Below are 27,251 nucleotides of genomic sequence, written 5' to 3'. Positions count from 1 at the left end.
TTCGCAATGAACTGCGTTCAGAGTGTGGCAGCGCTGGTCGACCTGTGCAACCTTTACAGTGTGTAGGCGCGTGTGCTGTATGCGCACATGGCAAGTGCGCCTGCGTACTTGTGCAGGCCTGTGCGCCACAGAACGTGTCCTGTGCAGCTCATTGCCCAGAGCTGGAGCTCGTCAGACTATGATTCTGTTTAGCGCCGCCTGAACCCTGTCTGTCTCTCTCATCTCTGTCGTGCTGCGCGTAGGTGACAATGGTGCGCGCAACCGCCCACATCGAGGGTGCCACGCCGGAACTGAGCTGGCCCCTACTTCGGTACAGTACCCCTGTGCATACTTCTGTTGGTGCTTGCCAGCAGTTATCACTCCACAGATCCTTCAGGGATGTGCAAGGGCCACACACACTCCCATCCGCGCCACGCGTACCCAGCGCCACAACAGCCAACCACCGCAACCCCTGATCTCCTCAACACCCGCCGGGTGGCCCCTTCAACCGCCCCACACCACGGCCCCAGGTCCCCGAGCCCCAAACGCCGCGCCACCGCCGCGCCGCCAGCGCACCACCGGTGCACCACAGCCCTCCATTCCGTGGCACCATTCCCTCCATTCCCTCCAGCCCCCTACTGCGCGCCACCCGCGCCCGCCGCGCCCGCCACCGCGCCCGCCGCGCCGCCCGCCGCCGCGCCGCCGGCGCCCGCCGGCGCGTCCGACGCGGGGACCAGTCGGCGCGGGTTGAGCAGGTACTGGTTCTCCGCCTCCTCTGAATGATACACACAGCTGACCTCGGGGCTGTTGTCCAGGTCGCCCACAAAGGCAAAGGTGTTCATGGAGCGCTTGCAGTTGTCCACCTACGGAGGCATAGCCCGGGAGCGGAGGGCGGTGGAGGGCGGGAAGAGGGGAGGGGACCGGAGGGGAGGGGAGGGTGAGCGGGATGCGTGCCGGCTGTCGGTGAGTTGGGGCGTGGACGCGCGCGATGCATGTGCGCTGTGTGCGCTGTGTGCACCGTGGAGGGCAGCAGATTGTAGTGCCGGGCCGTAGCGCCAGATGGCTGATGCATTCGGCGCTGCGGGCACCCCTCCCCTGTGACGGTCACGCTTCCGCCTCGGGAACGGCCGTTGAGTATGGCTTACCAACGAGTATTGCCCCGCACCACTACCCACCAGCGCTCCCACCCGCACCCAAGCATGCCACCTGCAGCGCCGCCGCTCCCCGCCACACGACCACAAGCACCGCACCCCTCCCCTCCCCTCCCCGTCCACCCCGCCCCGCCCACCTGTGACCCCGACACGAGCTTCTTGTTCTCCAGCACGTTGACGTTGGAGCGGCGCAGGATGCAGCCGGGCTTGACCTCCGGTTGCGACACGTACACGTTGAACCTGCACGTGTGCGTGGCGTGTGGTTTGAGGGCCGTTAATGTCAAGCTGGAGCGGCTTGGTCCGAGGCGGGGGGGGGGAGTAGGTACAGCGGGAACCACTGGGGGCCAGCACATTCCTCCCCGCAGCCCTCAGGGACGCACGCACAAGCGCACCTGCAGGTCTGCACTCCCAAACCCCGACCTTTGTGCCCCCTCTCCCCCCACGCTCCCCGCCCCCCAAACCCCTCCCCATAAGAACAACCGCCATTCAACCCAGACCCAGCTCACGGGTTGAAGGACACGAACAGGCGCTGGTCAAACGCCATAGCGCTGTAGCCGTACGCCATGCACAGCTCGGAGTTGGGCGTGCGGCGGTCCACAATCTCCGTGGAGGCCACATTGGAGGGCGTCAGCGTGATGTTCGAGTCAAAGTACACGCCAATGCCCCTGCGATGATGGTGGGCCCGAGTTTGTGGTTGTGAGCGCTGGTCACGGGAGAAGTGCAGCGTAAGGTGCTAAGGGATAGCATGGGCGCGTGAGGGTGTCAGCGCGAGACTGGTGGAGCGGTGGTGTAGATGGGGGCAGGAATGGATCGTTTAAATCTGAGGAGTCAGGACCAACCAAGCACGGGCGCGCGTAGGGCGCAAGTCTACGAGCACGCGTAAGATACTCACACTCCTGTCACAAATGCCGCCGCAATGAGCGCGCGCGTCAGGCTGCTGCCGCCGCCGCTGTCGTTGTTGTTGGGCGGGGGCCCGCCAGGGGGCGGGGGCGGGGGCATGCCGGGCCGGGGTGGCATGGACGAGGGCGGAGGCGGATAGTCGTATGAGCCGGGCTTCCAGTTTGGAACCGTGCCCGTAGGACCACCTTGCGGCCCGCCACGATTCGGGTCTTGCATAAATTGGGCCATGCACACAACTCCCGAGCGTCGGGCTCGCCGAGCCGCGCCCGACGCATAGCTTGTGCTCGCCTCGCTTTTAGGACGTAGCAAGGACGCTTGGCTGCGGAGATGCAGGGCTGACATTTCGGTCGCAACTTGCAAAAGCCGAAGCGTCTGAGTGGTAGCCTTCTGGTCGCGCCCAGATACGGCGAGGTAAGAAACGACTTAAGTGGAGCAGAATGCAGCGAGTGTAAGCGCTGGCACGGCAGTCGCGTGAAGTCGGCGGAAATCGTTCACAAGAATCGGGCTCCCACCGCTAACCGGTGTAGGCTCCTTAAGCTCTTAAAATTTAGTTTGTGAACGGGTCGGAACGGCTTGGTATGGAGCACCACAGCTTGTAGATGGGCCTGCTGCGATGCAGCGTGGCAACGCACGGTCCCACATAACCATTGCTGTGTCTTCCCGGACGCTTGCCACGACCTCCCGTGCGCCCATATTTGGTCGGCGCCATCATTTACCCCGACACACAGTCACCAACGCACTCCAGCATAACCACTAGAATGCTTAATAGGCTCTGTGCGCCCTCATCACTTCAACACTAGCAGCCGCAACCGCATGCTACACGGGCAGGCTCTCCCACAGCCCTGATACATACCGTGCCTACGTGCCCGCATCCCCTTGCAGCCTTGCTTACATCCTGCGCTTCTGCTGTCCAACGTTCAAGCACGGCGCCAGTCAACAGCCCCACATCACGGGGCCAGCCAACAGCCCCACATCACCGGAAGCGCAGGGTTGCTGCTAGCGGCCAGCCATTACACCCGTCAGCCGTCGGTCCCGTGCACAGGTCGCGCGGCATTGCAGCCACCCGCCGGCCTTCCTTCGCAGCCCCTACGAGCGCCACAACTCAGTACATGGATATGCAAGTTCATGCAATGGATGAATCACGCGACCGCCATTCATACGGTAAAAACTAAAAGGGGTACCGTGTACTCTCACTTGAATACCATACACATCATTCCCACTCCCCATCCCGCCTCTCGTACGACCAGAGTAGCTCATTGAACAGCACGCGCCGCAATTTCCTTCGAGCAGCTCGCCATCAACAGTCCACCCGGATCTTATTCCGTACAGCGAACATGAAGCCACCACCAAACGCAGAATCGCAGATGGTCCCTCACCAGAGTGTCCCTTCTTCAATCATAAGCAGATTCGGCGCGCTGCTCTTCCTGCTTTTATTCCAGCGCTACAAACGAGGGCGGTTCCGCTCGCACCCTCCAGCACTATGCGACCCTCGCGCCAAGACTAGTGCCCCGCAGCGGCGGTCACACTGACGGCGGTGGCAAGCACCGTGGTGCTGGCGGCGGCGCCGCCACCGGCGAGCGCGCCTCCGTCACCCTTGCCCTTCTGCTTCAGCATCTCATGCACCAGGTTCGGAAGCTCGGCCTGTGTCAGGTGCGTGGGTGCGTGCGTGAGAGGTAGTGTAAGCACGCGGGGTGTCAGGCACGGGTGTCGGGCGGGGACAGCAAAGCAAGGCCGTGGCCCCTCCGCAAGGCGATGCAGTTCCGTGCCAGCGCGCGTGTTGTACGGGTTGTACGGGTGTACAAGAGTTCTACAAGCGCTTGGGAACGGTTCCCCGTGCCTGCCCTCGGTCCTGTGCGTCGATGCCGCCCACACCCTCCCCAGCCCTCCCGGCGCCCCCATAGCAACTAGCCACCGAGCTCTCAGCACCCCAGCACTTACGTTGAGCTTCTCTCGGAACAGCGCCACCCGGTTGGAGTTGAGGAAGTCGTCCACGACCCGCCGCTGCAGCACCACCACCTGCCGCATCTCCTCACCCTGGTGGCGGGCGGGTGCAGGGTGCGGCGTGGCGTGGTGTGGTGTGGTGTGGTGTGGTGTGGTGTGGTGTGGTGTGGTGTGGGGTGGGGTGGGGTGGGGTGGGGTGGCGTGCTGTGGTGTGGCGCGATGGTTGTGTGGGCATTCCAAGGGGCGCACAGACACACACATGATGTGGCAATCCTTTCCTTTTGTTTATCTTATCACACAAATACACGCACACACATACACACAAAAGCGCGCGCACGCAATCACACATGCATGTACCTGTGGGAAGTACCAGCTGAACAGCGGCACGGTCTCGTTCTTGCGCATGCTGACCGGCGTGAAGCCGTCCGGGCCCCACACCAGCCGCCGTAGCCCGTTGCCCACCGCCGCGCACACCAGGTGGAGCAGCTGCGGAGAAGCAGGTAAAAAGGCGCCAACACGGTCACGTGTCGCATGTGATTGTCAGCGTGTCCACGTGCGCTGGGCCATGTGGGGCGGGTGCAACAGCGTGCAGTGCAGTAGCGCAAAGCGTGAGGCAGGGCTTACATTGAACGGCGGACACACGAAGTCACGGCGCGAGTAGGAGGCCATGAGTTTAGCCTTGCGGTAGCGGAACTCCACCTGTGGCGCGGGAGGGGAATAGACGGACGTTGCCGGTGAGGTGATGGTGAATGGACGTCCAGGAAAGGTGGCTACGGTATAAGTTGGGGCGATTCGGGCGCGGACAAAGACAGAGCGTCACCAGCAAGCCAGAGCGAGACACGCCCCCCTGGCACCACTTCTACAGTAACGCCGCCTGTGACGGTGGCAAAATCAGGCCCCGTGCCTCTGGTTTCTTATGGCCGAGCGGCACCAGCGCTTCACCAGTGCCTCCCCCTGCATTCTCCCCCCCCCTCAAAGCGCCGCCTCGCCATGGCCTGTGTGGACACGCGCGTGTAGGTGTCGGCCAGCATGGCGATGAACAGGTTGAGCAGCAGGATGGCGGTCACGATGGCGAAGATGAGGTAGAAGATGACCTGGGGGCGAGGGCGTGGGCGTGGGCGAGGGCGTAGAAATGGGCGATGGGTGTGGGCGTGGGAATGTGCGCGGGCGTGGGAATGGGCGTGGGAATGGGCGCAAACGTGGGCGCGGGCGTGGGCGTGGGCGCGCCAGGTGTTTGTTATGGGGGAGCACAAAGGGGCGGAGCATGCGGAGGCCGTGTGCGTGTAGGAAGTGGATGAACGAGGCAGCGAGTGCGTGCTGGCAGCAAGTGGATGCCAGCGGGGCCGGGCAGGGCCGGGGTGTAGCAGCTCTATCTCTACCGCCCTTCTCACTCCTCGCCGCCAGCTCCCTCGCTCACCCCGGTGACGCGCTTCTGCTCGAAGTCCACCGGGTTGGCGTTGCCCAGCGCGATGTACTGCAGGAAGGTCATTCCGCCCACCAGCCCGTCCTTCTGCCAGTCTGTGCAGGGGTAGACAGCGGGGGAGTAGCAGGGGGTAAGAAAGCGGTGAAGGGGGAGGCAGCCTGAAGCCAGCATGGATTGAGCTAGTACCATGATGGTGCAGGAGGTGGAGGTAGCAATGCATGCGAACGGTTGGTATCAAGGTAAACATGGAAGTGCGACGTCCGCGGGGCGCGGGGGGTGGGGGGAGGAGGAGGGGGACAAGGAAGAAAGACGGCGTGAACAGATCGCTACAGGTTAGGGGTTTCAGGGGCGAAGCGAGGCAGGGCAGCCAAATCTGAGTCCCAAACAACATGCACATGTGATTCATGTGATTCGTGTATGACCGCCACCCCACGCCCACGTACCGTACCTACTCGTTGGGCTCATGTAGCTGCCAACCCAGCCCCAACCCCGGCCCGGGGAGCTCACCGTATCCCCACGACGTATACTTGGTGCACTCGTTGGTTGTGGGGTCACGTTCTATGCAGGCCTCCTGAAATAGAGCCTGAGGGGGGAGATTGGGGAGAAAGTGAGGGAACAGAGAGGTTGCGCGTGCGCGCAGATGGGTTTGGAAACCACCAGCACGATACGATGTTATTTCCCATCGATAAGATGCTTTCCACATCAGCCCCCATCTCTTATACAACCGCAGCTGAAGGCCCCCCCGGCAGAGGGTGCTCTACTTCCTCTTACCCCCCACCGCCACGCCCCCCCCCACACAGCCCTGCCCCCGCCTGCCCCCACCTCCATGCCCACGCTGAAGCCCAGCAGGATGACCAGCACCAGCAGCGCGAACCGCGTCACGTCCTTGATCAGCATCTGCAGGCGGTGGGGGTGGGGGAGTGGGGGTGGCGGGGTGGTGGAGGTGGTGGGGCGAGGGGCGGCGTGAGGGGCGGCGGCCACATGAGAGGTGACTAGTAAAATGCACATGCCGCTGCAATGCGAACAAGGACACTACAGCGCATGCACATGCCCGAAGCAATGTGGCGCTTTCACCCCCGACTGATGCTACTTGCAGGACACGACCCACCCACCCCTCAGCCCGTCCCCACCTCACCACCCGCTCCCACCTGCTTCATCATCTGGATGAGCGGCCCGATTGCGGACGACAGCTCGAACACCGACACCATGCGGAACCAGGCCATGAGCGCCGCCGCCGCCAGCAGGTCGTTCACCACCAGCAGGATGTTGAGGTTGTCGGTCACCCGCACCGCAATGATCTGGGAAGGGCCGGGAGGAATTGAGGGCCAGGAGGAATGGATGTTGGCTGGGGAGTGAATGGGGGTTACAGTCATGATTGATGAAGTGGGGTTGTAGCCAAGGGGGAGGAGGAGTGGGTGGAGCAGGGAGTGGGCGGAGGAGGGAGTGGGCAAGCGTCAAGTATGTTTGCATGCGGTGTGGTGTGTTTAGCTGGTGCAATGTTCGATGTGTCCTATTGTGCTTAGTGTTGACAGTCGGCCTGTGGAGGTAGCTAGCTGGTGATGACGGAGTTGAATTCGCCCTCTGCGCAAAACCCCGCACCCCACTTCACCCCTCGCACACCCGGAGGATGTAGTGCAGGATGTACGACAGCGCCATGGTCACGTCCTGCGGGCCACACAGCACGACACAGCACGACTTAGGCACGACATGACACGACAGCCAGGGGATGTGACGGGAGGGGGAGGACGAGGCTCGCCGCGAGCGAGTAGTCTGCAGATATGGAGGCGGTGCCGCACTGCCGTGTCTGACGGCTCCCGCCGTGCTTCGCCCTCAGCGAGTGCACCATCTTCTTTCCTCCTGACCGCCTTCTTCGTAACCACCGGCCCTGGTTCTCAGATACATGAGCTCAGGTTTTGCATACCCAACCCCCAGGCCCGTGTCACGTCTTACCATGACGTTCCACCCGCTGCTCATGTACTCGGCACGCCCCTCCTCCACATACTCCTGCAGACAGACACACAGACACGCCAGTCGGTTTGCCGGTATCCTGAGGCACATGTCATGCCAGAGCTTGTCCCATCAGCGCATTGCAGTGGGCAGTATTATAGGGAGCTTGCGTGCGCGCGTGAATCTTGCGAGCAACAAGCGCAACAAGTGCAAGGACGCTGCTCAGCACGAAGCCACAGTCACCACCACAGCGGCAACGAAGGCAGGGAGCCAGTCGAAACCGAGCAACCCGCCGCCGCCACACCCGCACAGACCGCAGCCGCCACACCCGCACAACCCCACGAACACAACCCGCCCGCTATACCCCCACCACGCATCCGCCGCCCGCCACCCGCCACCCCCCAAAGCCGCCGCCCGCCATCCGCCGCCCGCCACCCGCCACCCCCAAAGCCGCCGCCCGCCACCCGCCGCCCGCCACCCGCCGCCCGCCACCCGCCACCCCCCAAAGCCGCCGCCCGCATCCTCCGCCCCCCGCCCGCCACCCGCCGCCCACCTGCACCTCGTCCACCAGGATGGCGGCGCACCACACCGCCAGGAAGGTGTTGAGGGGGGCCACGGAGGCCGGCACGGGGTCGGAGGGGTCGAAGGAAAACACCTGCGGGGGGTTGCAAGGATTGGAAGGATTGGAAGGGGGTTACATTCATGACTAGTTAAGGAAGACGGTAGACCATCCACCGGGGGGGCGGGCGGGCGGGATGAGGGATTGAGGGATTGGGGGACGGGGGATTTGGGGGCGGGCGCGTCATGGAATTCCAGGTATAATTAGACGGGAGATGAGGGATGGGCGGCGGCGGCGGTCTAGGTGCTAGCATGCCAATCGGAAGCACTTGTAAACTTAGGGATTTAATGCTCCGTCTTCCTGTTTACTTTGGGTAACTTGGCCTTCCCACTATTCCCTAACTTCATTGCCGAGGTATTGTGCATGGTAAGCATCTTCGCTGTACACGAGTTGCTTGCTTACGTGTTCTGCGTATGCCAAGTACTAGGTGCTGCTTACGGCTTCCGGGCTTTCAACCGTGTTGTACATGGTTTGCCACGTGGTCCTGCTGACGTTACTCGTGTTGGGTGCCTTCCTGTGGCTGTGCGTTGGGTGACGCCTGGGCTGTGCCCGTGAGTTTACATTCCAAACAACACAGGAATCCTCCCACCAACACACGCACACGCACACACACACACACACACACACACACACACACACACACACACACACGCACACACACACACACACGCACGTGCACATGCACCCGGCACGCACCAGGTAGGACAGCAGCACTGTGAAGGTGATGAGCGCGCACTGCGTCAACAGCCACCGGTACAGCGGCACGTGCCTGCGTGATGGGGCGAGGGGGAAGGGGGGAGGGGAAGGGGGAGCGAGGGGGTGTCAGGGGGTGTGGGGGTGAGGGAGTGAGGGCGAAGGGGCAGGGGAGCGGGAGGAAGCCAAGGGGGGATGAGGAGGAGGACAGGGTGGGAGGCGAGCCATGGAACCCTTGCATGGATTCGCTGTAGGTGCCGTGGAGGGTCACGCCGCCCCCCGCCCACCATGGGAAGCGGCTGTCCACAATGACCTTGCCGCGCATCATGAAGTCCTGCACCGGGGACAGGAACGACCTGCCAGCGCACACACACAGACAAGGATAAAAATAGCCATAGCCAAAGCGACCGACAATACGACTAAGCGCCAAAGTCGAGGACTCCCCAGCACAGTGCTATCCGCCGATCACGTGTTGGCTCCGGCCCTGCCCGGCTCCGGGCTTGTCCCCGCCACCGACGCCACGCTCGCATGGCCCCTGCCCCTTTTCTCCCTCTCCCTCTCCCTCCCGCCCTCCCTCTCCCCCCACCCCACCTCACCTGGCCACGACCACCAGCGGGCAGATGGTGGCCCACGCCGCGAAGGCCACCACGAGGGAGCAGCCGCCCCACACCACCCCGAACAGCGACTTGGTGTAGTCGGTAACGCCCATGGTGTCTGCGAGGGAGGAGGTTTGCACGCATGTTTGGTCAAGACGAAAAGGTGTTGGCAGGTTGGTGCAGCAGAGCAGTCTTGGCGCTACCGATATGACCATGCAGTCGGGGGCGGGGTGGGGCGGGACGGGGGCAGGAGAGGTGGGGCGCGCGGGCGCACGGTACGGCGCTGGTTGGCGAGAGCAACCCCAACAACTCACAATGGGTACGCTTGCCGTGGAAACCCCCAAACCCATTCCCTCATGACACTGCGTCACTCACCCCACTTCTCGGTGAATATCTGCTGCACGAACTTGTGGCTGAGGAAGGCCTTGTCAAAGGTGGCCAGCGCGTATCCCACCGGTTCGGAGGGGTCGTCCTCGGTGGGCGCCAGGATGGCCTGAACCTCCTGCTTGTTGCGGCACGTGTCCAACAGCTTCACCTGCAGGGGGAGGAGGGGCGGTTGGGGATTTGCAAGCATGATTAGCTTAGGAAGGGGGTTTGCAAAGATGGTTAGGAAAGCCGTACAGGATGTGCACTGCATACTGCAGACAAAGTGGGGGAGGGCGGGGTTAAGCCGTTCATGGGGAACGGAGTCGGGGGAGGGGGGTGGGGGTAGTTGGTTGAATCCCAAAGAAACAAAGACCCGGAAGGGGCGGGATAGAGAGGGCGGTGTCGGGAAGGGGCGGGGGCGGCAGGCATGCGTGGTCAGGCGACGGCTGTGCTGGAACGGCGCGGTGTTGCTCGGACTCCATACAGGCGGGGGTAGTAGCCCATGCGAGGGGGAGGGAACAAATTGTTGGTTTGCAGGGAGGTTTCGCAGCTGGTCACGGGCCCGTGTGCGTGCCTCCCCCCACCCCCTCACCTCCCACGCCGTCAGCTGCGCCACCAGGTCATCAAAGTACCTCGCCTGCTGCAGCAGGCTCTGCACATGGGGGAGGGGGAGGGGGGGATTACGTGCCCGGGCCCGATGAAAAAGTCCCATCATCAAGGAGATACCAGGGGGGCGTGGCACGGCAACGGGCATCCCAGGCTTCAGGTTTCATCCAGTCGGAAGTCGGAAGTCGGAAAACATGGCTCGCTGGCCCGCCCCCTCCATCCTGACCCATACGTCGTGGGGTCGGGCACATCACGCCCACCGGCCCCATCGGCTCTCCTCTCCTTCCCTCGCCCGCCCCGCTCCCCCTCGCCAGTGCAGCCCAGCGCACCCAGGTCTCCTTCTCCCCTAATCCCCACGAGCCGCGCCCCGCCGCCACCCTGTACCGCACTTTCACCCCGTGCCATGATGGGTTCTGGGTTGGCAAAAGTTCATTGTGGGATTGGATGAACGATCCCCCTCCCCCTCCCCCCCCCCCACACACATTCACATACACACACACACGCGCGCACCACCAACCCCCGCCCACCTGGCAATACATGATGACGCCCATGCAATTCATGCCCGCGCGGTAGGCCGACACGATCACACCCTGCGGGGGGGGGGCAGCGCACCGAGCCGCCACCGCGGGGACGTGAATGCGCACGTCAGCCAAGCGCGCCACACGCAAATAAAGAGCTGGCCGACAAGGCACCAGCGGAGTAGGAGCAGCCAGGGAGTTCACGACCGGTCGTAACAGTTTGTTCTTAGCTCATGTGATTGCGACCATGCGACGTTGCAAGGCTTGAACTGTCACAGCTCAAGACACGCGTGTGCACTTGAGACCCTTCCTTTCCCTGCGTCCACGCGACCCGCACACTCGCAAAGCACACACCCGCAAAGCACGCCGCCGCACCTGCAGTGTCCGCACTGTGATGTGCACGTCCTTCAGCTTCACAGCTCCGCCGCCCCCGGGCTCCCCGGGCTTGCCGCTCGCCGTCTTGCCGCCCGCCGCCGCAGCCGCGGTCGTGGACGCCGCGCTTTTCCCTACCAGGTCGCTGTGTTTGACGCCTGTGCGTGCGTCAAAGAGCACAAGGATTACTAAGCGCAAAGACTGTATGCGATGCGATGCAGCAACGCGACGCGACGCGCCTGTGCGTGTGATGGCACGCGGAGGATGTGCGGCAATGAGGCTCCACACGAGCGTGCCTTGCTGTAGCCGTGCATCCCAGCTGGTGCCAAGCCACTTGCGCCAGTGTGCATGTGGGCATGCCGCCAAACACCGCCGCAGCTCCCTTGCAACACCTGCGGCCCCCACCCCCACCCCCGGCCCACACGAGGATCAACACACCCGAGCCACGCACCGTGCCGCCGCTCCTCCTCCTCTCCGTCGTCCACGCCCCAAGTGGGCTCGTGCAGCGCTGCGCCCTCACGCGCCGAGCCGCCGCCGCCGGCCGCCGCCGCCTCCTCCTGCCGGGCGCCCTCAACGGGGTCGTACTTGATGCTGGCGAGCACCTGGTGCAGAGCCAGGAGCGTGGCAAGGGATCCATCCCGCTTAGGTTGGAATGCTTGAAAACTCTTAGATTCAGTACTCTCTAATTCTTTCGCTTTCCTCCCCGGCTCAACCGGCATTTCTCCCACATGCGCGCGTGCAGGAGGAGCGAGACCGGCAGAAAAATGGCCTCGTCCCCACGCCACCCCACGACTCTCCTTCAGCCCCCGCGCGAACCCCTCCCCTCCCCTCCTCCTCTTTCCTCCCGCCGCCTCCTCCCGCCTCCTCCCGCCGCCTCCTCCCGCCCTCACCTCCTGGAAGAAGCTGCGGCTGCAGCCCGGGTCGTAGTCCCTGCAGTGGCTGGCCAGGTCCGCCAGCAGGCTCACCAGCTTCCAGCGCGTCTTGAGAACTAGCGGGTCGGCGCAGTCCTCGGGAAGTAGCCTGCGGGGAGGCAGGCAGGCAGGCAGGCAGCAGCGGGGAGGGGCGGGGCAGGCAGCAGCGGGGCGGGGCGGGGCAGGCAGCGGGGCGGGGCGGGGCGCGGGGAGGGGCAGGGCGCGGGGAGTGTTGTGAATACCAGCCCAACCTGGGGCGGGGCGCGGAGGGGTGGGGGTGGGGGCGCATAATCGAGGGAGGATGCCGCTTCACAACGGCACGCACGGCTCGAAATCATGCGAGCACCGGTCGGTCCGGGTCCGCGCTCCCCCCGCCCGCCCGCCCGCCCGCCCACCCGCCCACCTGTACAGCGAGCGCACCAGCAGCACCTCAATGGTGTCTGTGTGACCCTGCGACGCCGCCCACATCATCTGAGGGCCGGGAAGCGGGTTTCCAGGCACCACGAGTCAGATGACAGGGAGCAAGGCAATGTGGGCAATAGTTTAACCCTGCTGACTGAAGATGCTGGCATTGGGCAGGCGCACAGGTCCCTCTCCAACAGAGCTGCGTGCCCCCGTCCTCCTCTCCACCGCCACCCAATGCCACCCCAACTATCCGCTCCTCACACCGCCCCCCGCACCGCCGCCTCCCACCCCCACGGCTGCCTCCATCCCCCAGCGCTAGCCGCCCCCCTCACCGCGTTCTTGCCCATCACATCGCGTTGCTTGAACAGGTCCTCCGTGAACTTGCCCTGTGGGTGCACACACACCGGATGGGGTCAGGGTTGTGTGCCACCGTCAGCCCGGGACGTCACTCTCGCACACGCATAAGTAAGCCCCCACTCACCGCGGCCCTCCGGCTGATGCAGGCCCGCCTAACCCCTTTGCCCCGCTCCTCTCCACGATCCTGCACAGCCCTGCTCGCCATTTTCTGTCGACTGCTGTTCCGGCCCTCGACGGCGCCCAGCCGCCTGCCGACCCACGGACCCCTCGGGCCTATGTTGGCTCCCTGCCCCTGCTACCCCTCCCTTCCACCCTTCGTTCTGCTTCACCTGACCAACACGCAGCCCGGCCGCAACTTCTCCCATTGCCCCTATCTAAACATATACAAACAACACACACACGCACCCACCCCAGCACCACCATACCCACCCACGCACCCCACCCCACCGGCCGCACCTGCATGTCCAGGTCGATGATGTACAACATGGTCTCCAGATGGCCCTGGTGGTGGTGCGGGTGAGGAAGGTGCAGGTGCAGATTTCATAATTCTGGCGAGGAAGGTGCAGGTGCAGGTTTGATAATTCTGGCGAGGAAGGTGCAGGTGCAAATTTGATAATTGTATTATGGAAGACGAGCATGAGCACCACTCAAGCGCGCGCGTGAGAGCGAGGTGCTTTCCTGACGACGCCCAAAGTACTGGACACCAAAACTATACACTTGCGATTAAGCTACTCCGTCTTGCGCGGACAGCTGCCCCACCCCCCCACCCCCCGCCCCCGCCCACTGCCCCCACCTGGTAGGCCGCCACCATGGCGCTGTTCTTGCCCACCCAGCAGCGGGTGGTGTGCATGGCCGTCAGCTCCTGGGTGCTGCCCACGAACTCGCGCTCCACCATCTGGAGGATCTGGGGGGGCCGTGGGGGCGTACAGGTGTGGGGACGTGTGGGTGCACAGGTGTGGGTGGTGTGGGTGTGTGGGCATGTAGGCGCGGGCATGTGAGGAGAAGCAGGCAGCAGGAGCGGGTGCTGGCAGCCGGTGGAAGCACAGAGACTCAGCACACAAACTCGGTGAGGGCATTCCCGCTTTCCGTTTCCCGTTGAGAGGTAAGAAGCGCGCAGGTGGCAAGAACTGAAGAAGGCAACCCGCGCGCGCGTGCCAGCATCCATGCATAGGCAGGTGAGAAGCGTGACACCAATCCTGAAACGCAAATCCAAGGCGCTTGCCCCACCTTGTACTGGTTGCCGTAGCACGCGTACAGAATGGAGCTGTAGTGGTACGGCCAGTCGCACGTCTGCGCGTGGCGGTACAGCGGCGGCATGAGGTCGGGGGCACGGCACGGCACGTGCGGTGAGGTGCGGTGCGGTGAGGTGAGGTGCGCATGACGCGAGGAGTAGCGTGTACATACACAACCGCTTGCAGCTGACCCCCGGGCCTCACTTCACTCCTCACTCCCCCGCCCCACCCTCCGAAACTGTCAGGGCGTGTTGGGGGCGGAATGGCCACAGGAGTGGTCCAGCACAGCCACCCACGCGCATTGGGATCTAGGACCCGCGGCCCCCTGTGACAGTCCCGCCACCGTTGGCCCTACTGCCACTGATTCCTGCTACCACTACCTCCCTGATGCCGCCGCCGCCCCCACAGCCTGGCACACGCACCAGAATGTCCTGCCCCGCGCGTTTGAGGTCCCTGCGGCCATCGGGCACGATGACAATTTTGAGGCGCAGGGGGTGGGACAAGTCAAACCGGAGCGAGGCAGCGAATAACGCGCCATGTGCTTGTGCCGTTGGCCACTTGGCTGCTCTCAGGCACAGCGCCGCCTGTGCCTGCTGGCATTACCCATGCCGCCATGCGTGATGCATGATGCTGCCGCCATACACCAGAACTCTACAGGTAGCCCTCTGCCTCCACCCGGCCACCGTGTGCTGCCACCCAGCCCCGCTCGGCCCCCATCGGCAGCCCCGCTCGGCCCCACTCCTCCCCTACCTGTACTTCCCCCCCATCGGCGGCCCCTCTCTGCCCCAATCCTCCCCTACCTGTACTTGTCCACCAGCCCCAGCTCCGCCGCCGTGATGAGCGTGCCCTTGTCGCCCACGTCCTTCAGCCGCTTCATGCCGTCATCCGTGGTGGACTCCGGCTCCACCACGCGCGCGTGCTTGTAGTGCAGCTGGCACCCATAGTCTGCGACAGCAGAGCCATGCGCTCAGTCGGCGGTGGCATGTGTCGGATGCCGTGGTGCGGTGCAATCTGGAGGCTGCAAATGCGGTCGGTGCGCGTGCGTGTGCGCGCGCAAGGAATGGCACGCAGGGCCAAGCGCGCCCGCCGAGCGCGCCACGCGCGAATTCCCAACGCGCGCCGCGCTGGTCCGTTGCCGCACGTAAACAACGCACCCGATGGCTTCTTGCTGCCTCCGCCAGGCTGCCCTGAGGCTGGCGCTGGAGCGACCTTCATGTCGCTGCTTCAGTCGCTGCTCAGCCGGGTAAAGCTACTACGAGTAGTTGAGCACACTATTTAAGGACTACCATGAATGCGAGAAAGGCTCCATTCGAAGGCCTTCGTGCCACAGTGATAACAAGTTTGGTTTGGCACAAAGCTGTCCGCCGCGCCACCTCGTATGTGTACTAGATGGAATTATGCTGTGTATAATTTAATCCACAGATACCTGGCTGAAAACATGTTGCACGAGGGGCGCAACTGCATGGAACCCGTCGACCTAAATCGCACGGCCTTTCGCCATACAACCGTTTGCACTTCACATTTGATGGATAGATTGTATAAGACAAAGAATTGCTCGTGACACGACACTTTCCTCACGTACCGAAAGGCCGAGAGCATGGCGCAGCTAAAGCTCTTGACGTTCAACACATGGGGGCTACCCATGGCCTCCAAGGACCATCCGTTGCGCCTGGGGTGAGCGGCGGGAGCGAAAGCGCTGTGGGGTTTGCTGGACTTGCGGGCGACCCGGCCACATGCTACGCTCACCCCACCCCGACATTACTCTCGCGCCATGCGCAGGCGACAAGCGGAGTACTTTCGGAACGAAGGCCGAGATCTGGTGCGTAAAGGCAGCGGCTGTGTGCCCCGGGCAGGAAGGGCCACCCCGCTGGTGACGGGGCGTGGGGAGCGCCCCATAGGCGCCAGCCCACACGCAGCTTCTGGCCAGGTCCAGACCACCGCGCGGCTCAATCCCGCAACACCCACCTCTCCGGGTTAGCATCTACATCATGAACCTTTTCCTGTTTCCCCATCTACGCCCCAAGTCTCCGCAGGCTTTTGCCTCCAGCCAAGGGGTGGGGCCTTGACCACACTACTGCACCATGCGGCCATGTTCCCTTTCCTGCCACGCCGATTCACCCCTTCTGATCTCCTGCCATTATCATCCTTGTGTTCTCACCCCCATGCCGCACCCACCTGTTTGCTACACCCCTTCTCCCGCTGCCCTTTTTCCCTCCCAGGACATCGTGTTCTTGCAGGAGGTGTGGACGCCCGAATACGTCAAGCTGCTGTCGGACGCTGGCGCTGATGCCGGCCTGACCCACATCACCACCTTTGACGGCGGCGTGTTTGGTGCGGGCCTGATGCTCATGTCGCGCTACCCTATCACCGACCTGGCCTTCCGGACCTTCTCAGTCAGGGGCGAGCCGGGCGCACTGGAGGGCGAGGCCATGGCGGGTGAGGTTGGGGGCGGAGGAGGAAAGAGACTTGACGCTGGGGAGGAAAGGGCGGAAGGGCTCAAGGCGCTAGTAGCTAGGGGCTGAAAGCCAGCAGCTGCTGTCGTTAAACTGGGAAGGGGCTCGGTGTGGTTCTAGAGGGGCAAGTCAAGCGACCAGGCATGGCAATCAAGCAGCCGTCAAAGTGATGATGTGTGGCAACCAGGATCTCGAATGGCGTGAAGCAAGGGTGCGGGCTGTAACCTCAACAATTCGCACAAGCAATTTAGCACGCTTCACTCGCCTAGCTGTGTGCATAATGTTCTGCATCCACCCATGAACTGACGCACGCTTGCGCACGCACGCATGCAGGCAAGGGCATCGGCTACGCGCGCGTGGTGCTGCCGAGCGGGTCGGCGATGCACCTGTTCAATACGCACACACACGCCAACTGGGTCCACAGCGTCAAGGCCGATGAGCAGCTGCCTGACGTCAAGGTGAGGGCCACATGGTACGCGTAGTGATTACAGGCGAGCTGTGCCCAAACACAACTTGCGGGGCTGGTGCGGCGGCTCGTGGCGGTTCTATATGCCGATCCTCTAGTAGCTGCACCCCGGCCCCAGAACAGCGCGCCCACGGATGGCTGCGGTTAATTTGCCGCCGCTTAGCCAGCCAACGCTCGTGCAGTGCGTCAAGAGACGTAGATCCGTACTCTATGCCATGTCCATCGACCACGGCGCCCATTACTTGGCTGTTGGTTTGCAGGTGCCGACGGACTCGTTTGCGCCGTTCCGCACGGCGCACATGCTAGACGCGGTGGCGTTCATGAAGCCCATCGTGGAGGCGGCGGCCGCTGCCGGCGAGCTGGTTTTCGCCGGTGAGCTACTGATAACTTACTGCGACGGCTGCGTCACTTACACAGCGATGAAGGCAGCATGGGCCACAATTGGACGTTTTTTTGCATGTGCGGTGCATAGCGGAAAGGGAACCGAAGAAGTTGGTTGTGGAAAGCAACAGTTGGTCCTGCTGTGGTCGTGCCCGCAGCTGGCGATTGGAACGTGCCGTACGACAATCTGGAGGCCTGCCTGCTGCAGTCGCTGCTGCCGTGCCTCAAGGACAGCTGGCAAGCGGCGGGCCACGCGCCGCTGGACCCGGAGGGCAACACGTGCGGCTGCCCCACCAACGTGTACACGGGTGCGTGTCAGCTCGGTGCATGCCCAAGTAGTGTGAGCAAAAACACGAGCAAACGGGTCCAAATAACCGAATTGTTAGGATTGAGTGGCGCCCGACCTATGTACGGGAGGGGCGTGATGTGAAGGCTCCGGACCATAGCGCTTTCGCATTCGCCACAAAGCGTTCGTGTGAATGGTCACCCCCCACCCCAGGCAGCATCATTGGCGGCTACGTGCCCGAGCGCATTGACTTCATCTGGACCAATGCGCACGTGCTCAGCTGTGAGGCCGTGCTGCGGCGCATGCCCGGCACCGAGCTCAACTACAGCGGTGAGTGCCGTAGCAGGGCCGGCGGGCAGATGACGTCGAGTCGAAAGCATCACGCCAGCATGCAGGGGGAGAGCGGCGCACACACACCACTTGGCACACTGGAGGGTGGACTGCGACCCTGCGAGGTTGGAGGGTGGACTTGGGTCTTGGGGGCTTTGCGGGCTGTCAGGGAAATAGGTAGTACGCCACCCGCCTCACGGGCGCTGTTCCCGGCGACTGCCACTGCAGACCACCACGCGGTGCAAGTGACAGCGGCGTGCCAGGTGGCGGCACAGGCGGCAGCGGCGGCGCCCTCGGCGCCCCAAGCGAAGGGTGACAGGTGCGTGGCATAGCGCGAACACTTGCAGCCGATGCGCAAACAAACCGCGCGTTTGAAGTCATTCCAGCCGGCATGAAATTGCTCCCTCCGCTTCTCCCTCCGCAACTTGCTCCCTCAGGGTGAAGGCCTCGGCGGCGGTGCCCTCCGAGTCGCCATCAGCCGACAGCAGCGGCAAGGCTGGGTCCAAGCCGGCGGTGCAGCTGCATGCGGAGACCGCCTCCAACACACCACACGCCGGGCACGACACCACCTCGGGCCTGCCGGGGCCGATCGCGGAGGCCCGCGTCTCGCCCACCGCCTCCTCCGGCTCCAAAGCCGCCGGCGCTGCCGGCCCGCGCGGGCCGCTGCCCGGCCCCGAGGACCCGGGGCATCCCGCCCGCCGCGCGCGGCTGCTGCGCCTGGCGCGGCGGCAGCTGCAGGACGGGCTGTCCGCCGCCTCGGTGCGCCTGCAGAGCTTCAAGAGCCGCGGCTGGCTGTCGGCCGCGGCGTCAGTGGTGGCGCTGGGCGTGGTGTACTACGGCATTATGGCCACCACGGACCACTGGGCGAAGCGGCTGTGCGCGGGCGTGGCGGCGCTGGGGCTGGTGGGCTCCACCAGCTACGGGTTGTACATGGTGCCGCTGAGCTGCATGGACACCGCGTCGCGGCGCGGGCTGGAGCAGGTGGGCCGCATGGCGGACGTGTGGCTGCGCGTGGCGGAGGAGCAGGCGCAGGCGCAGGCGGCAGCGGGCGGGGGCGCGGGGCCGGAGGGCGGGAGGAAGGCGGCGGGGAAGAGCGCGTGAGGAGCCGTACCGGTACCGCCGCAGCAGGTTGTGAAGGCCGACGTGGCCGGAAAGGTTGCGTGTACTGATGTAGGGGTACCGAATGAGATGTAAGCAGGGCAGTGCTGGGTGATGTACATTGTGAACAATTTATGTGCGCATCGTGATCACCGTGGTATTGGTTCGACATTTGATGGGATGCGCATGTCCCGATGTGACTGGCATTCGAGTTTGCACCATGGTTGTCGTGGCTAGTTCTGAGCATGCATTGACTCTCCGCAGGATCACCACAATTGAGGTGCCCTCACAACTCATTGCCGGTGTGGTAGTTTGGTGGAGCCGCTGCCCTGATGAGATTGTCAGCAGTACAAGGTAGCATTGCATGATGCCTTCGCGTGTGCGTTTGCGAAGGGGCAGGCTTGAGTCTTGGATGTTGGGGTTGGACCTTCCAGTGCGTGTGCCCGCTGCAACCGTATGAAGAAAAGGGACTGGGTGATACAAGAAGCCGTTTTATTTATAAACAAAGCACGTATTGTCATCCGCGCTGCACGTTCATTATGGTGCGTGGCGAAAGCACGGCACAGCGGCGTGTGCTGTACGGCGATGGTGCATTATAAACCCCGGTGTAGTGTTTTCACCACGCTCGTCGCTTCCGGCACCTTACACCTGTATCACTTGCATGAGCCGGAGAATGGCAGATACACAAGACACTTGCAAGCCCGAAGAGAAGCCGGCTGTAGACGCGAAGCAACATGACGATGTCTACGAGGCCGTTTTCGCGCTCGTTGGGGGCAAGCAGAAAACGGAGACGTATGAGGACCTTGCGAAGGTGCTACCAGCAATCAAGGATACGGACCCGGTGGAGCTGAAGGAGCTGGTGCGTGCAAACTCTCGGCGCATGTGAAGGAGTTGCACAACATCCCTGTGCTGTGCCGTAGGCTGCCCGGAAGGCACTTCAGGAAATGTTCAAGCCTAAAGCTGATCCTCTGCGGCTGGAATATGAGCAAGCCGCGGCCGAGGTGCGCTTCGACTTCCTATTCCGGCGCTTGCAGTTCCTGTAACAGCATTATTTATTTTCTCTAGGAGGATGTGGACGATCTGTCGACCGAGGACGGCACAGAATGGCTCCAGAGCAAGGGGCTCGCTGGAGGAGACGATGAGGCAAGTCTGGTTACATTCGCGCGGGAAGGGAGCGCCCGCGAGCAGCCGAGCCTTACCCGTGACCACAACATGAGAGCGAGATAACCAAATTGGTTTGCGCAGGAGCTCGACGAGAACGGTATCCCGGTCGTGAAGCTCACGCGTGCCAGCAGCAGCTTCATCTTGGACGGTCCTGGCGACGTCAAGGTGCGCAGAAGTGCTGGCCCAGAAGCGAGGGGGCGGGTTAGGTTGTTCATCAGAGGTGGGCGCCAGCGTAGCCTGCAGGAGAGGGCCCCGTGGTGGGGCCGGGAAAGTGGACACGGACCTTCTGGGCATGAAAACACGGGCATGCCCGCGACCTGACATGCGCCCGGCAACACCCTTGGCAGGTCGACAACTTCACCCCTGAAGGCGAGGACGTGGACTTCACTGTGTTGCAGGCCGCAACCTCCGGCTCAGTGCCTGTCGCCGTGCCCTTGGCGCCCGCCACAGCCACGGCCGCCAGCAGCAGCAGCGGCGCCGGTGCTGCCAGCGCCAGCTATGTGCCTTCAGCCATCGCGCGGGCTGCGGCCACAGCCACCTCGGCCACCGCCAGCAGCAGTAAGGCGTCCGGTGCCAAGGCGCCGGCAGCGCCGGCCGCAACGGGGCCGGTTATGACGCTTGAGGACGAGTTGAAGGCGCTCAGAGGTGGGCCTGGGTAGGGGGTCGGCCCGGGTAGGGGGCGATTGGGGCCTCTCAAAGTACATGATGGCGAGGGCACGTGCCGGTCGATTGCGGTACTGCCAAAGTCCTGCCTGCCAACAAGTTACCGTATCTCGCGGCCGATGACGACTGTGCCTGTGCCTCATGGTGCGTGATTCTTGCTCCGCAGCGGCGCGGAGCACTGGCCAGCAGCCCTCAGCCGCGGCAGCCGGCGCCGGGAGCGCCAACGGCGCTGCCCCTTCGGACTGGCAGGTCTCGGACGTTGCCGCGGACGACGAGGACGCTCCGGAAATCATCATTGAGCCAGCCGGGGCCCCGGGCGGCTCCCGTCGCGCCATCCAGCGCTACAGTGCCAGCAACGCAACTGTTGTCGACGGCGCAGCTGTGGGGCCGGGGACGGGGGCAGGGACAGCAGGGCCGCCTGGCGGGGCGGCGACAGGCGCCAGCGCCAGCACCGCCGCCGGTGCGCCTGGGGCGGCGGACCCTGCGGAGCCCAGCTGCCTGCCCGGGGAATGCCAGGTAAGGTTACGCGGCATGGTTGCGAAGTGCTCCTATAGGTGTCGCATATGCCAGGGCAAGGCGGCTCGGCTCGGTTCGGCTCGTCTGGGCGGGGCGGGGCGGGGTGGGGCTGGGCTGGGCTAGGCTGGGCTGGGCCGGGCAGGGCTGGTGGGCCGAGCTGAAATCAAGCAGTGCATGAAGTCTGCCGTGCGTCAGGATCAATCTGCTCAGCCAAGTATGCCTCAACATGTTCCCCGCTCAACCGCACGCCACGCGCGGTCTGTCGCAATGCACAGGACACGACGCGGGAGGACGCTGTGTGGCGGGCGATGCACGGCGGGGATGACGGCCGGGCGCTGCTGGAGCACATGGGGCTGGGCGGCGGAGCAGCAGCAGGTGAGGGCGGCAGCAGCGGGGTTGGTAGGCGGTGGGGAAGGCACGGCAGGGCGGCGGGGAGCCGGCGCAGGAGTACAAGAAGGTGAGGCAGGCAGGCAGGCTGGCAACTGAGCGGTGCAAGAGTTAGGCATGGAGGCTGAACACGCACGGACGGCTAGGCAACTTACATTGCTCCCGCGCGTCGCTCTCTGCCGAAGGGTCAGGAGACGAGTCAGCTGGGGAAGAGGAGGCTGCGGCCGGCACACGGCCACAGGAGCACAGCAACGGGGACCGCGCCAACAGCCACGCAAAGGCTGATGGTGGCGATAGCGCGGCATCCTCGTCAGGAGTCGATGTGCAGGGGGCGCCTGGCAGCAGCGCACCGGCGGCGGCGGCAGCACCAGATGCAAAAGCTGCTGCAAATGCCGCTGTCGTCGGACAGCCAGCGACGGCGGCTGGCGGAGAGTTGGGGCCTGTGGCTAGCGCCGTTGCCACGGTAGCGGCAGCGCACGAGGCCGGTGCGGCCAGCACGGCACCGGTACAGCAGCAGCAGCAGCAGCAAGAGCAGCAGCTGGTGCTGCGCGCGACGGCGGCGCGGGCGGGGGCCGACAGCATTGGCGCATCAGACAGCGGGCCAGTGTTTGAGGAGGTGGAGAAGTTCAGGTGAGGCCCGGGGCCGTGGCGGCTAGGCGCATGGTCTGTTGCCAACTAGTCTAGGAGGATCGTACGACCAGGTAGCGTAGGCCAGCCAGCTAAATGCCAGCATGAGGTGCGAGCCGCGAAAGTCTGAAGCCATAATGGACCAGGACGTGCTCACGCGCATGTGTCTGTACACGCATCCGCACACGTGCCGTACGTGCACCCTGCCGGCTGCGTACGGCCCTCGAGGCCTCTCACCACAGGGGCTTCACTCCTTGCCGCCCCTCTGTCGCCGCCCCTCTGTCGCCGCATGCAGCCTGGACCCGGACTTCGACTACGACAATGTGGTGCTGACGCGGCGCGAGTTCCCCTACACCATGCTGGGCGCCTTCGGGCGCGCCGGCGCCGACGCGGCGGGCATGCCGGCGCGGCGATAGCGGGGCAGCGCAGCCCTTGCGCGCCCATGTGGGGACGGGTGTGCGATGGGACAGTCTTAAGGCAGGTTGGTGAAGTCCCACAGGTTGCAGCTGATTCCCAGGCCCCAGCAGATGGCAAACAATATGCAACGGCAGGGCAGGGCAGGAGTGCGCGCCTGGTCGAACGCTGGAGTTTGCTGACGCGCATTCCTCACGCTCCGGGCCCCATGTGGTGAGGGGAGCGGAGCAGCCAGATGAATGGACTGGGATCGGAGGGCGGAGCTGGAGTACGTGAGTACGGAGTATGGTGGGGCGTCCACGGTAGTGGACAACGGAGTGCGGTACGGTGGAGGGCGGCAGTGGGTTTGGCCCGCCATCTCAGTCGTCTGTGGTGCCGGGTTGCGTCCGTTCTAGGCGTGACGGTGACGGGAGTGGCCATGGGAGCAATCAGGCAGACAAGCTGGTGAAGAGACAGGCATGGCGCTTTGGGTTGAGTGTGGCGGGGCTGTAACGTGACATGGGGGCCGTACAGCGAGAGGGGGCAAGAGTTAGAGAGGAGAGAAGGTGGCGCGTTGCGCGCGCTGAGGGCAGCACATCTGTTTGTTCTGGAGATACATTAGATGGTTGTATTGTCCCACGTTGTCCCACGTTAGGAGGTTGTCACACGAGGTTGTCCAGCACTTGAGCTTCCTACCGCAGCGCTTAGCGCCGTCCTTTCCTGACGTCCTTTGCGGCTTTGCGCAGACATGGGGGACGCCGCACACGCTCGTAGTGCACTCACAGTCGGCGCGATTTTTATCGCTGCCCACCCGCCCACCCAGTCCCACCCCGCCTCTGTAAACTCAGTAACTTCAGGATCCCCGAACTCAAACCAACCCCCCCCTACACGTTCTTGCCGTGTCACCGTGCTCCGTCCGCTGGTGCAGGGAGGCCCCTTGGCCAGCCCCGTCTCATGTTCGCATTCATGACGCACCATACATTTACGCTGCGAGTAGCAGGGTAGAAGCCCGCCGGTGTACCCTTGTCGACGCAGTAAACGTAGTCACACGACACTGACGGCGCAATTATTGCATGAGTGCACGACAGATGCAAGGCGAAGACGCGCAGGACACAATGCAAGGACCTGTTGCTGCAGCTGCTGCCCGGGCCCCATTGCCCATGTAAAACTCCCACTGTCACCGCGTGCGCAAACCTGTCAAGCCCATACCCGTCCCAACCCATACTCGTCCCAAGGAGAGATTCAGAGAGCTTTGGTTGCATCAGATCCGAGCTGCATTACAGCAATTGGGTTCGCTTCCGAATTATAAACCGGGGCTTCGGGACCCCTGCACCTCCTGCTCCACGCTTTCATCTCACATCGCTCGTCCCTTGCCACATCGGGCTCCTCCTGCTGCTTCCGAGAATGTTTGGATACAGCATTTATGCGGTAGTCAGCATCAGTCATCAGAGTCATGTACAATCCATTCAGGTCAAAGTCGGAACAGTAAAGACGCCACGGTCTAAAGAAGTCCGCAGTCCTAGTCAGACGCTGCGCTCAAAATCAATTTGCAGGACGGCACTCAGTCCGGCCGCTGCGGCGCGCTACATCCGCTCTTATGCAGGCAGCAGGGAAGGCTGACACCGCCGCACCCATAACGGCCACGGCAACCACCGCGGCACAGGCATCGACGAGACAGCCCCACACGCCAACACTGCACTATCCGACAGACGAGCACATGTGGTGCATGGTGTGCGCAACAAGACATACGCCGGCGAGGCTCGCAAGCATGCATGCAATGCCTCACCTCAAAACCCATGCACCTCCACGTGGCACAGACCACCACCGACTCCGCTCTCGCACATGCACCCACGACGCTCACAAAAATGATACAAGGCTGACGCAGAACGCGCCCCCATGATACCCATTACACCCACACGCCGCGCCTCGGCTCGCCAGCAGCACTTGCTCCGGAGCCTTGGCCTTTCGAGCTAGCTCTCACCACCCCATACCAGCAGCAGCTGTTATTGACATGTTGTTAGCACGCCAGGAGAGGCAGCCGCTTAGTTCTTGGGGGCCTCGAAGGAGGGGTGCACGGGCTCGGGCGACTCCATGGTGGGGGCATTGGCGTCGCGCTCGACGGACAGCAGGCGGTTGGGGTTGTTGTCCAGGCGGATGCGCGACTGCCAAGTGGGCCACTCGAACGAGTCGGACGAGGCGAAGACGGGGGCGTAGCTGTTGCCGTCCTCCATCAGCTGCGAGCCGCCCAGCTTGGTGACCAGGTACTCCAGGGGCACCTCGGAGATGACGGAGCCGCGCATGCCGGGCTGGATGTGCTTAGGCTCGAAGCCGTTGAGCGAGGCCTGGGCCATGGTCTGGATCTGGCGGGGCGACAGAGCGGGCACCTGGGGCAGGTCGATGTAGGTCTTCAGGCCGTTGACCACGGTGTAGCACTTGGCGGGGGCCACGAACTCAATGGAGGCGTCGCCGGAGGCCGACAGCTCCTTGCCCCAGTTGTGGATCTGCACGCCGGTGATGACGGCGTAGTCGGCAACGGCGGGGTCCACAGCCTTCTCAATCAGGTACTCCAGGTCGTCGGTGATGGTGCGCTCAGCCACCGAGGTCAGGCCGGGCAGGTCCAGCTTGGACACGTCCAGCTTCTCGTAGCGCACGCGGCGGGCCAGGCGCTGCTGCAGGATGGTCAGCTCGGGGTCCAGGGGGTCGTGCACGCCGGGCACCTGGGCAGAGGAGGGCAGGCGGGGGCAGGGAGGGAGAATGGGTCAGGCGCAGACAATGGCGGTGGTGCTGGTGGAGTTAGGAAGGCGTTAGCTGTGTGCGAGAGCTGATGGGCGGCTAGCGCCGCAGCAAGCGGACAGCAAGCTAGGGATTGGCAGCACGGGGAAGAATAGCTAGCTGGCCTTCACCAGCGAGTCCATGCTGGCTGGTCACAGACTGCTGAACGCCAGGACCCGAGACAGCCACTGGTACACCGACAACCTCTGACGAGTTGCGCTTGCTCTCACCTTGCAGGACTTCTCAACGCCGTCCACCTTGAAGGCGTTCAGGATGGCCAGCAGGGCACCGCAGGCGCAGGACTGCTTCGGGCGGCCGGGGCGGGACAGGGCGCCCATCTCGCCCTCCGAGTTGATGGCAATGTGGGGGAAGGCGAAGAACACGTAGCGCTCGCGGCCACCCTGAGGAGGAGAGGGAGAGGAGGGTAGGGGGAGGGCTGGGTCAGAAAGGGTGGTGGGGTAGTGCGTAGTGGCTGACAAGCCGGCGAGGAGAATGGCTGGCAAACACACAGGCGCGGTGTGCGCGCAGAAGCTGTGCGGGCATCCACGTTCTGGTGCATACGAGTGAAGAGCTGGGGACGCTTGGGGCCGAGGAGGCAAGAACTCACGTTGCACACGGGCGAGTGGGACAGGCCGGCCTTCATGCCGGTCACACCGCAGGTCAGGACACCGCCCAGACCGTTGGTGTTGAACGAGGAGCCGAAGATGGCCTCAATCTTGTCCTTCAGGACCTGGGTGACCTCATCACGGCACAGGTTGGTCATGGCTGTGGGGCAAAGGGAAGGGGGAGAGGGGGAGGGCGAGGGGATAAGAGGCGCGCAAGCCATCGCCAGAAGCTGTGGGAGGATCTGTGCGGTTCAGTGACAGGGCAACCGAAGACTGGCAGAGCGACAGCTTACCGATGGTGTTGTCACCAGTGAAGCCGAAGCCAGCCAGAGCGACCTGCAGGAAAAAGCGGCGACGTAAAGGTGTCAGAATAACCCCAGGTCGCATGCGCGCACCACAACCGCAGTTGCGCCTCGCTCACCTCAACACGGCCCATGAAGTCATCAACGCCCATGGTCGAGGGGAAGTGCCTGTAGAAGAAACACAAAGCAGAGTCGCTCAGATAGGGACTTGAGCAAGGAAACATGTTCACACCCATATGCCGCTTCACTGCAATTCCTAGGCCAATTGAGCGCATGTCTAAGCTTACTTGATCAGCTCGGAGTGGCGCTGAGCGAAGGTGCGCTTGTGGGCCACGGCGGGGGCAGCGCCATTCTCGACGGGCGCGACCGCGGTCGACGCAGCCTGAGCCTTCACCACCACGGAGGCAGCGGACTTCTTGACCGGGCGAGCAGCGTAAGTCGCGCGCACGGGGGCCGAAGCCACACCGCGGCAAGAGGCGCAAGGGCACGAGGCCCTGCAAGCGGAGCGAGCAGTCTGGCGCGAAGACAGAGCGAACATTCTTGCAGAGTTTTGGTTATGGAAGGAGAAATAAGTGAAGAGGCAAATGTATTGCTATGTATGAAGCACACAGACGAATTGCTCACTGAATGTGCCTGCAAGCTGCGACCGTTTCGCCTTAAGTCGACCTGGGTGGTAGGCTTTGCCGTACCTTTGCTCGACCTCCAACAGCCGGAACCTCGCACCATGCTTCCATGCCTCCGACGCAATGCATGAATGGATTGCACCCCTGCATGGTGCAAATGCGCTTGCGC

The 27,251-nt window shown here is 63.5% G+C and overlaps 5 protein-coding genes across 5 annotated transcripts; 2 read left to right on the top strand and 3 right to left on the bottom strand.

The window, feature by feature from the left end:
• Window positions 1-41: 41 nt before the first annotated feature.
• On the bottom strand, window positions 42-2,570 carry CHLRE_10g453000v5 (uncharacterized protein). Its single transcript, XM_001698294.2, has 4 exons — window positions 2,023-2,570; window positions 1,637-1,795; window positions 1,268-1,370; window positions 42-842 (listed from the first exon to the last, which is right to left on the bottom strand). Exons 1-4 carry the CDS (start codon window positions 2,256-2,258, stop codon window positions 615-617), a joined length of 726 nt encoding a protein of 241 aa, XP_001698346.2. The 5' UTR covers window positions 2,259-2,570; the 3' UTR covers window positions 42-614.
• A 48-nt stretch (window positions 2,571-2,618) lies between these two features.
• CHLRE_10g452950v5 (uncharacterized protein) lies at window positions 2,619-15,430 on the bottom strand. Its single transcript, XM_043066995.1, has 29 exons — window positions 15,171-15,430; window positions 14,817-14,961; window positions 14,439-14,469; window positions 14,012-14,074; window positions 13,578-13,688; window positions 13,241-13,285; window positions 12,760-12,813; window positions 12,426-12,493; window positions 12,002-12,131; window positions 11,563-11,713; window positions 11,115-11,269; window positions 10,749-10,811; window positions 10,208-10,267; window positions 9,625-9,784; window positions 9,250-9,367; window positions 8,941-9,009; window positions 8,657-8,729; window positions 7,895-7,996; window positions 7,345-7,398; window positions 7,015-7,059; window positions 6,543-6,692; window positions 6,217-6,291; window positions 5,902-5,977; window positions 5,389-5,489; window positions 4,961-5,065; window positions 4,596-4,670; window positions 4,329-4,457; window positions 3,969-4,064; window positions 2,619-3,671 (listed from the first exon to the last, which is right to left on the bottom strand). The coding sequence occupies exons 1-29, from the start codon at window positions 15,229-15,231 to the stop codon at window positions 3,531-3,533; spliced, it is 2,706 nt and encodes a 901-aa protein (XP_042920392.1). The 5' UTR covers window positions 15,232-15,430; the 3' UTR covers window positions 2,619-3,530.
• A 120-nt stretch (window positions 15,431-15,550) lies between these two features.
• CHLRE_10g452900v5 (uncharacterized protein) lies at window positions 15,551-19,866 on the top strand. Its single transcript, XM_043066994.1, has 9 exons — window positions 15,551-15,690; window positions 15,796-15,835; window positions 16,236-16,452; window positions 16,803-16,927; window positions 17,196-17,307; window positions 17,475-17,624; window positions 17,816-17,932; window positions 18,161-18,251; window positions 18,370-19,866. Exons 1-9 carry the CDS (start codon window positions 15,614-15,616, stop codon window positions 19,031-19,033), a joined length of 1,593 nt encoding a protein of 530 aa, XP_042920391.1. The 5' UTR covers window positions 15,551-15,613; the 3' UTR covers window positions 19,034-19,866.
• A 54-nt stretch (window positions 19,867-19,920) lies between these two features.
• Window positions 19,921-23,634, top strand: CHLRE_10g452850v5 (uncharacterized protein). The gene is made up of 8 exons (XM_043066993.1): window positions 19,921-20,031; window positions 20,096-20,173; window positions 20,276-20,359; window positions 20,542-20,839; window positions 21,024-21,373; window positions 21,649-21,748; window positions 21,946-22,390; window positions 22,683-23,634. Exons 1-8 carry the CDS (start codon window positions 19,975-19,977, stop codon window positions 22,801-22,803), a joined length of 1,533 nt encoding a protein of 510 aa, XP_042920390.1. The 5' UTR covers window positions 19,921-19,974; the 3' UTR covers window positions 22,804-23,634.
• Window positions 23,635-24,036: 402 nt separating this feature from the next.
• On the bottom strand, window positions 24,037-27,072 carry CHLRE_10g452800v5 (uncharacterized protein). The gene is made up of 6 exons (XM_001698292.2): window positions 26,747-27,072; window positions 26,579-26,627; window positions 26,451-26,493; window positions 26,160-26,317; window positions 25,783-25,953; window positions 24,037-25,497 (listed from the first exon to the last, which is right to left on the bottom strand). The coding sequence occupies exons 1-6, from the start codon at window positions 26,995-26,997 to the stop codon at window positions 24,823-24,825; spliced, it is 1,347 nt and encodes a 448-aa protein (XP_001698344.1). The 5' UTR covers window positions 26,998-27,072; the 3' UTR covers window positions 24,037-24,822.
• Window positions 27,073-27,251: the final 179 nt, after the last annotated feature.

The sequence above is a fragment of the Chlamydomonas reinhardtii genome, chromosome 10, assembly GCF_000002595.2.
Source record: "Chlamydomonas reinhardtii strain CC-503 cw92 mt+ chromosome 10, whole genome shotgun sequence".
Classification (NCBI taxonomy): domain Eukaryota; kingdom Viridiplantae; phylum Chlorophyta; class Chlorophyceae; order Chlamydomonadales; family Chlamydomonadaceae; genus Chlamydomonas; species Chlamydomonas reinhardtii.
This window is presented reverse-complemented; position numbering and strand designations above follow the sequence as displayed.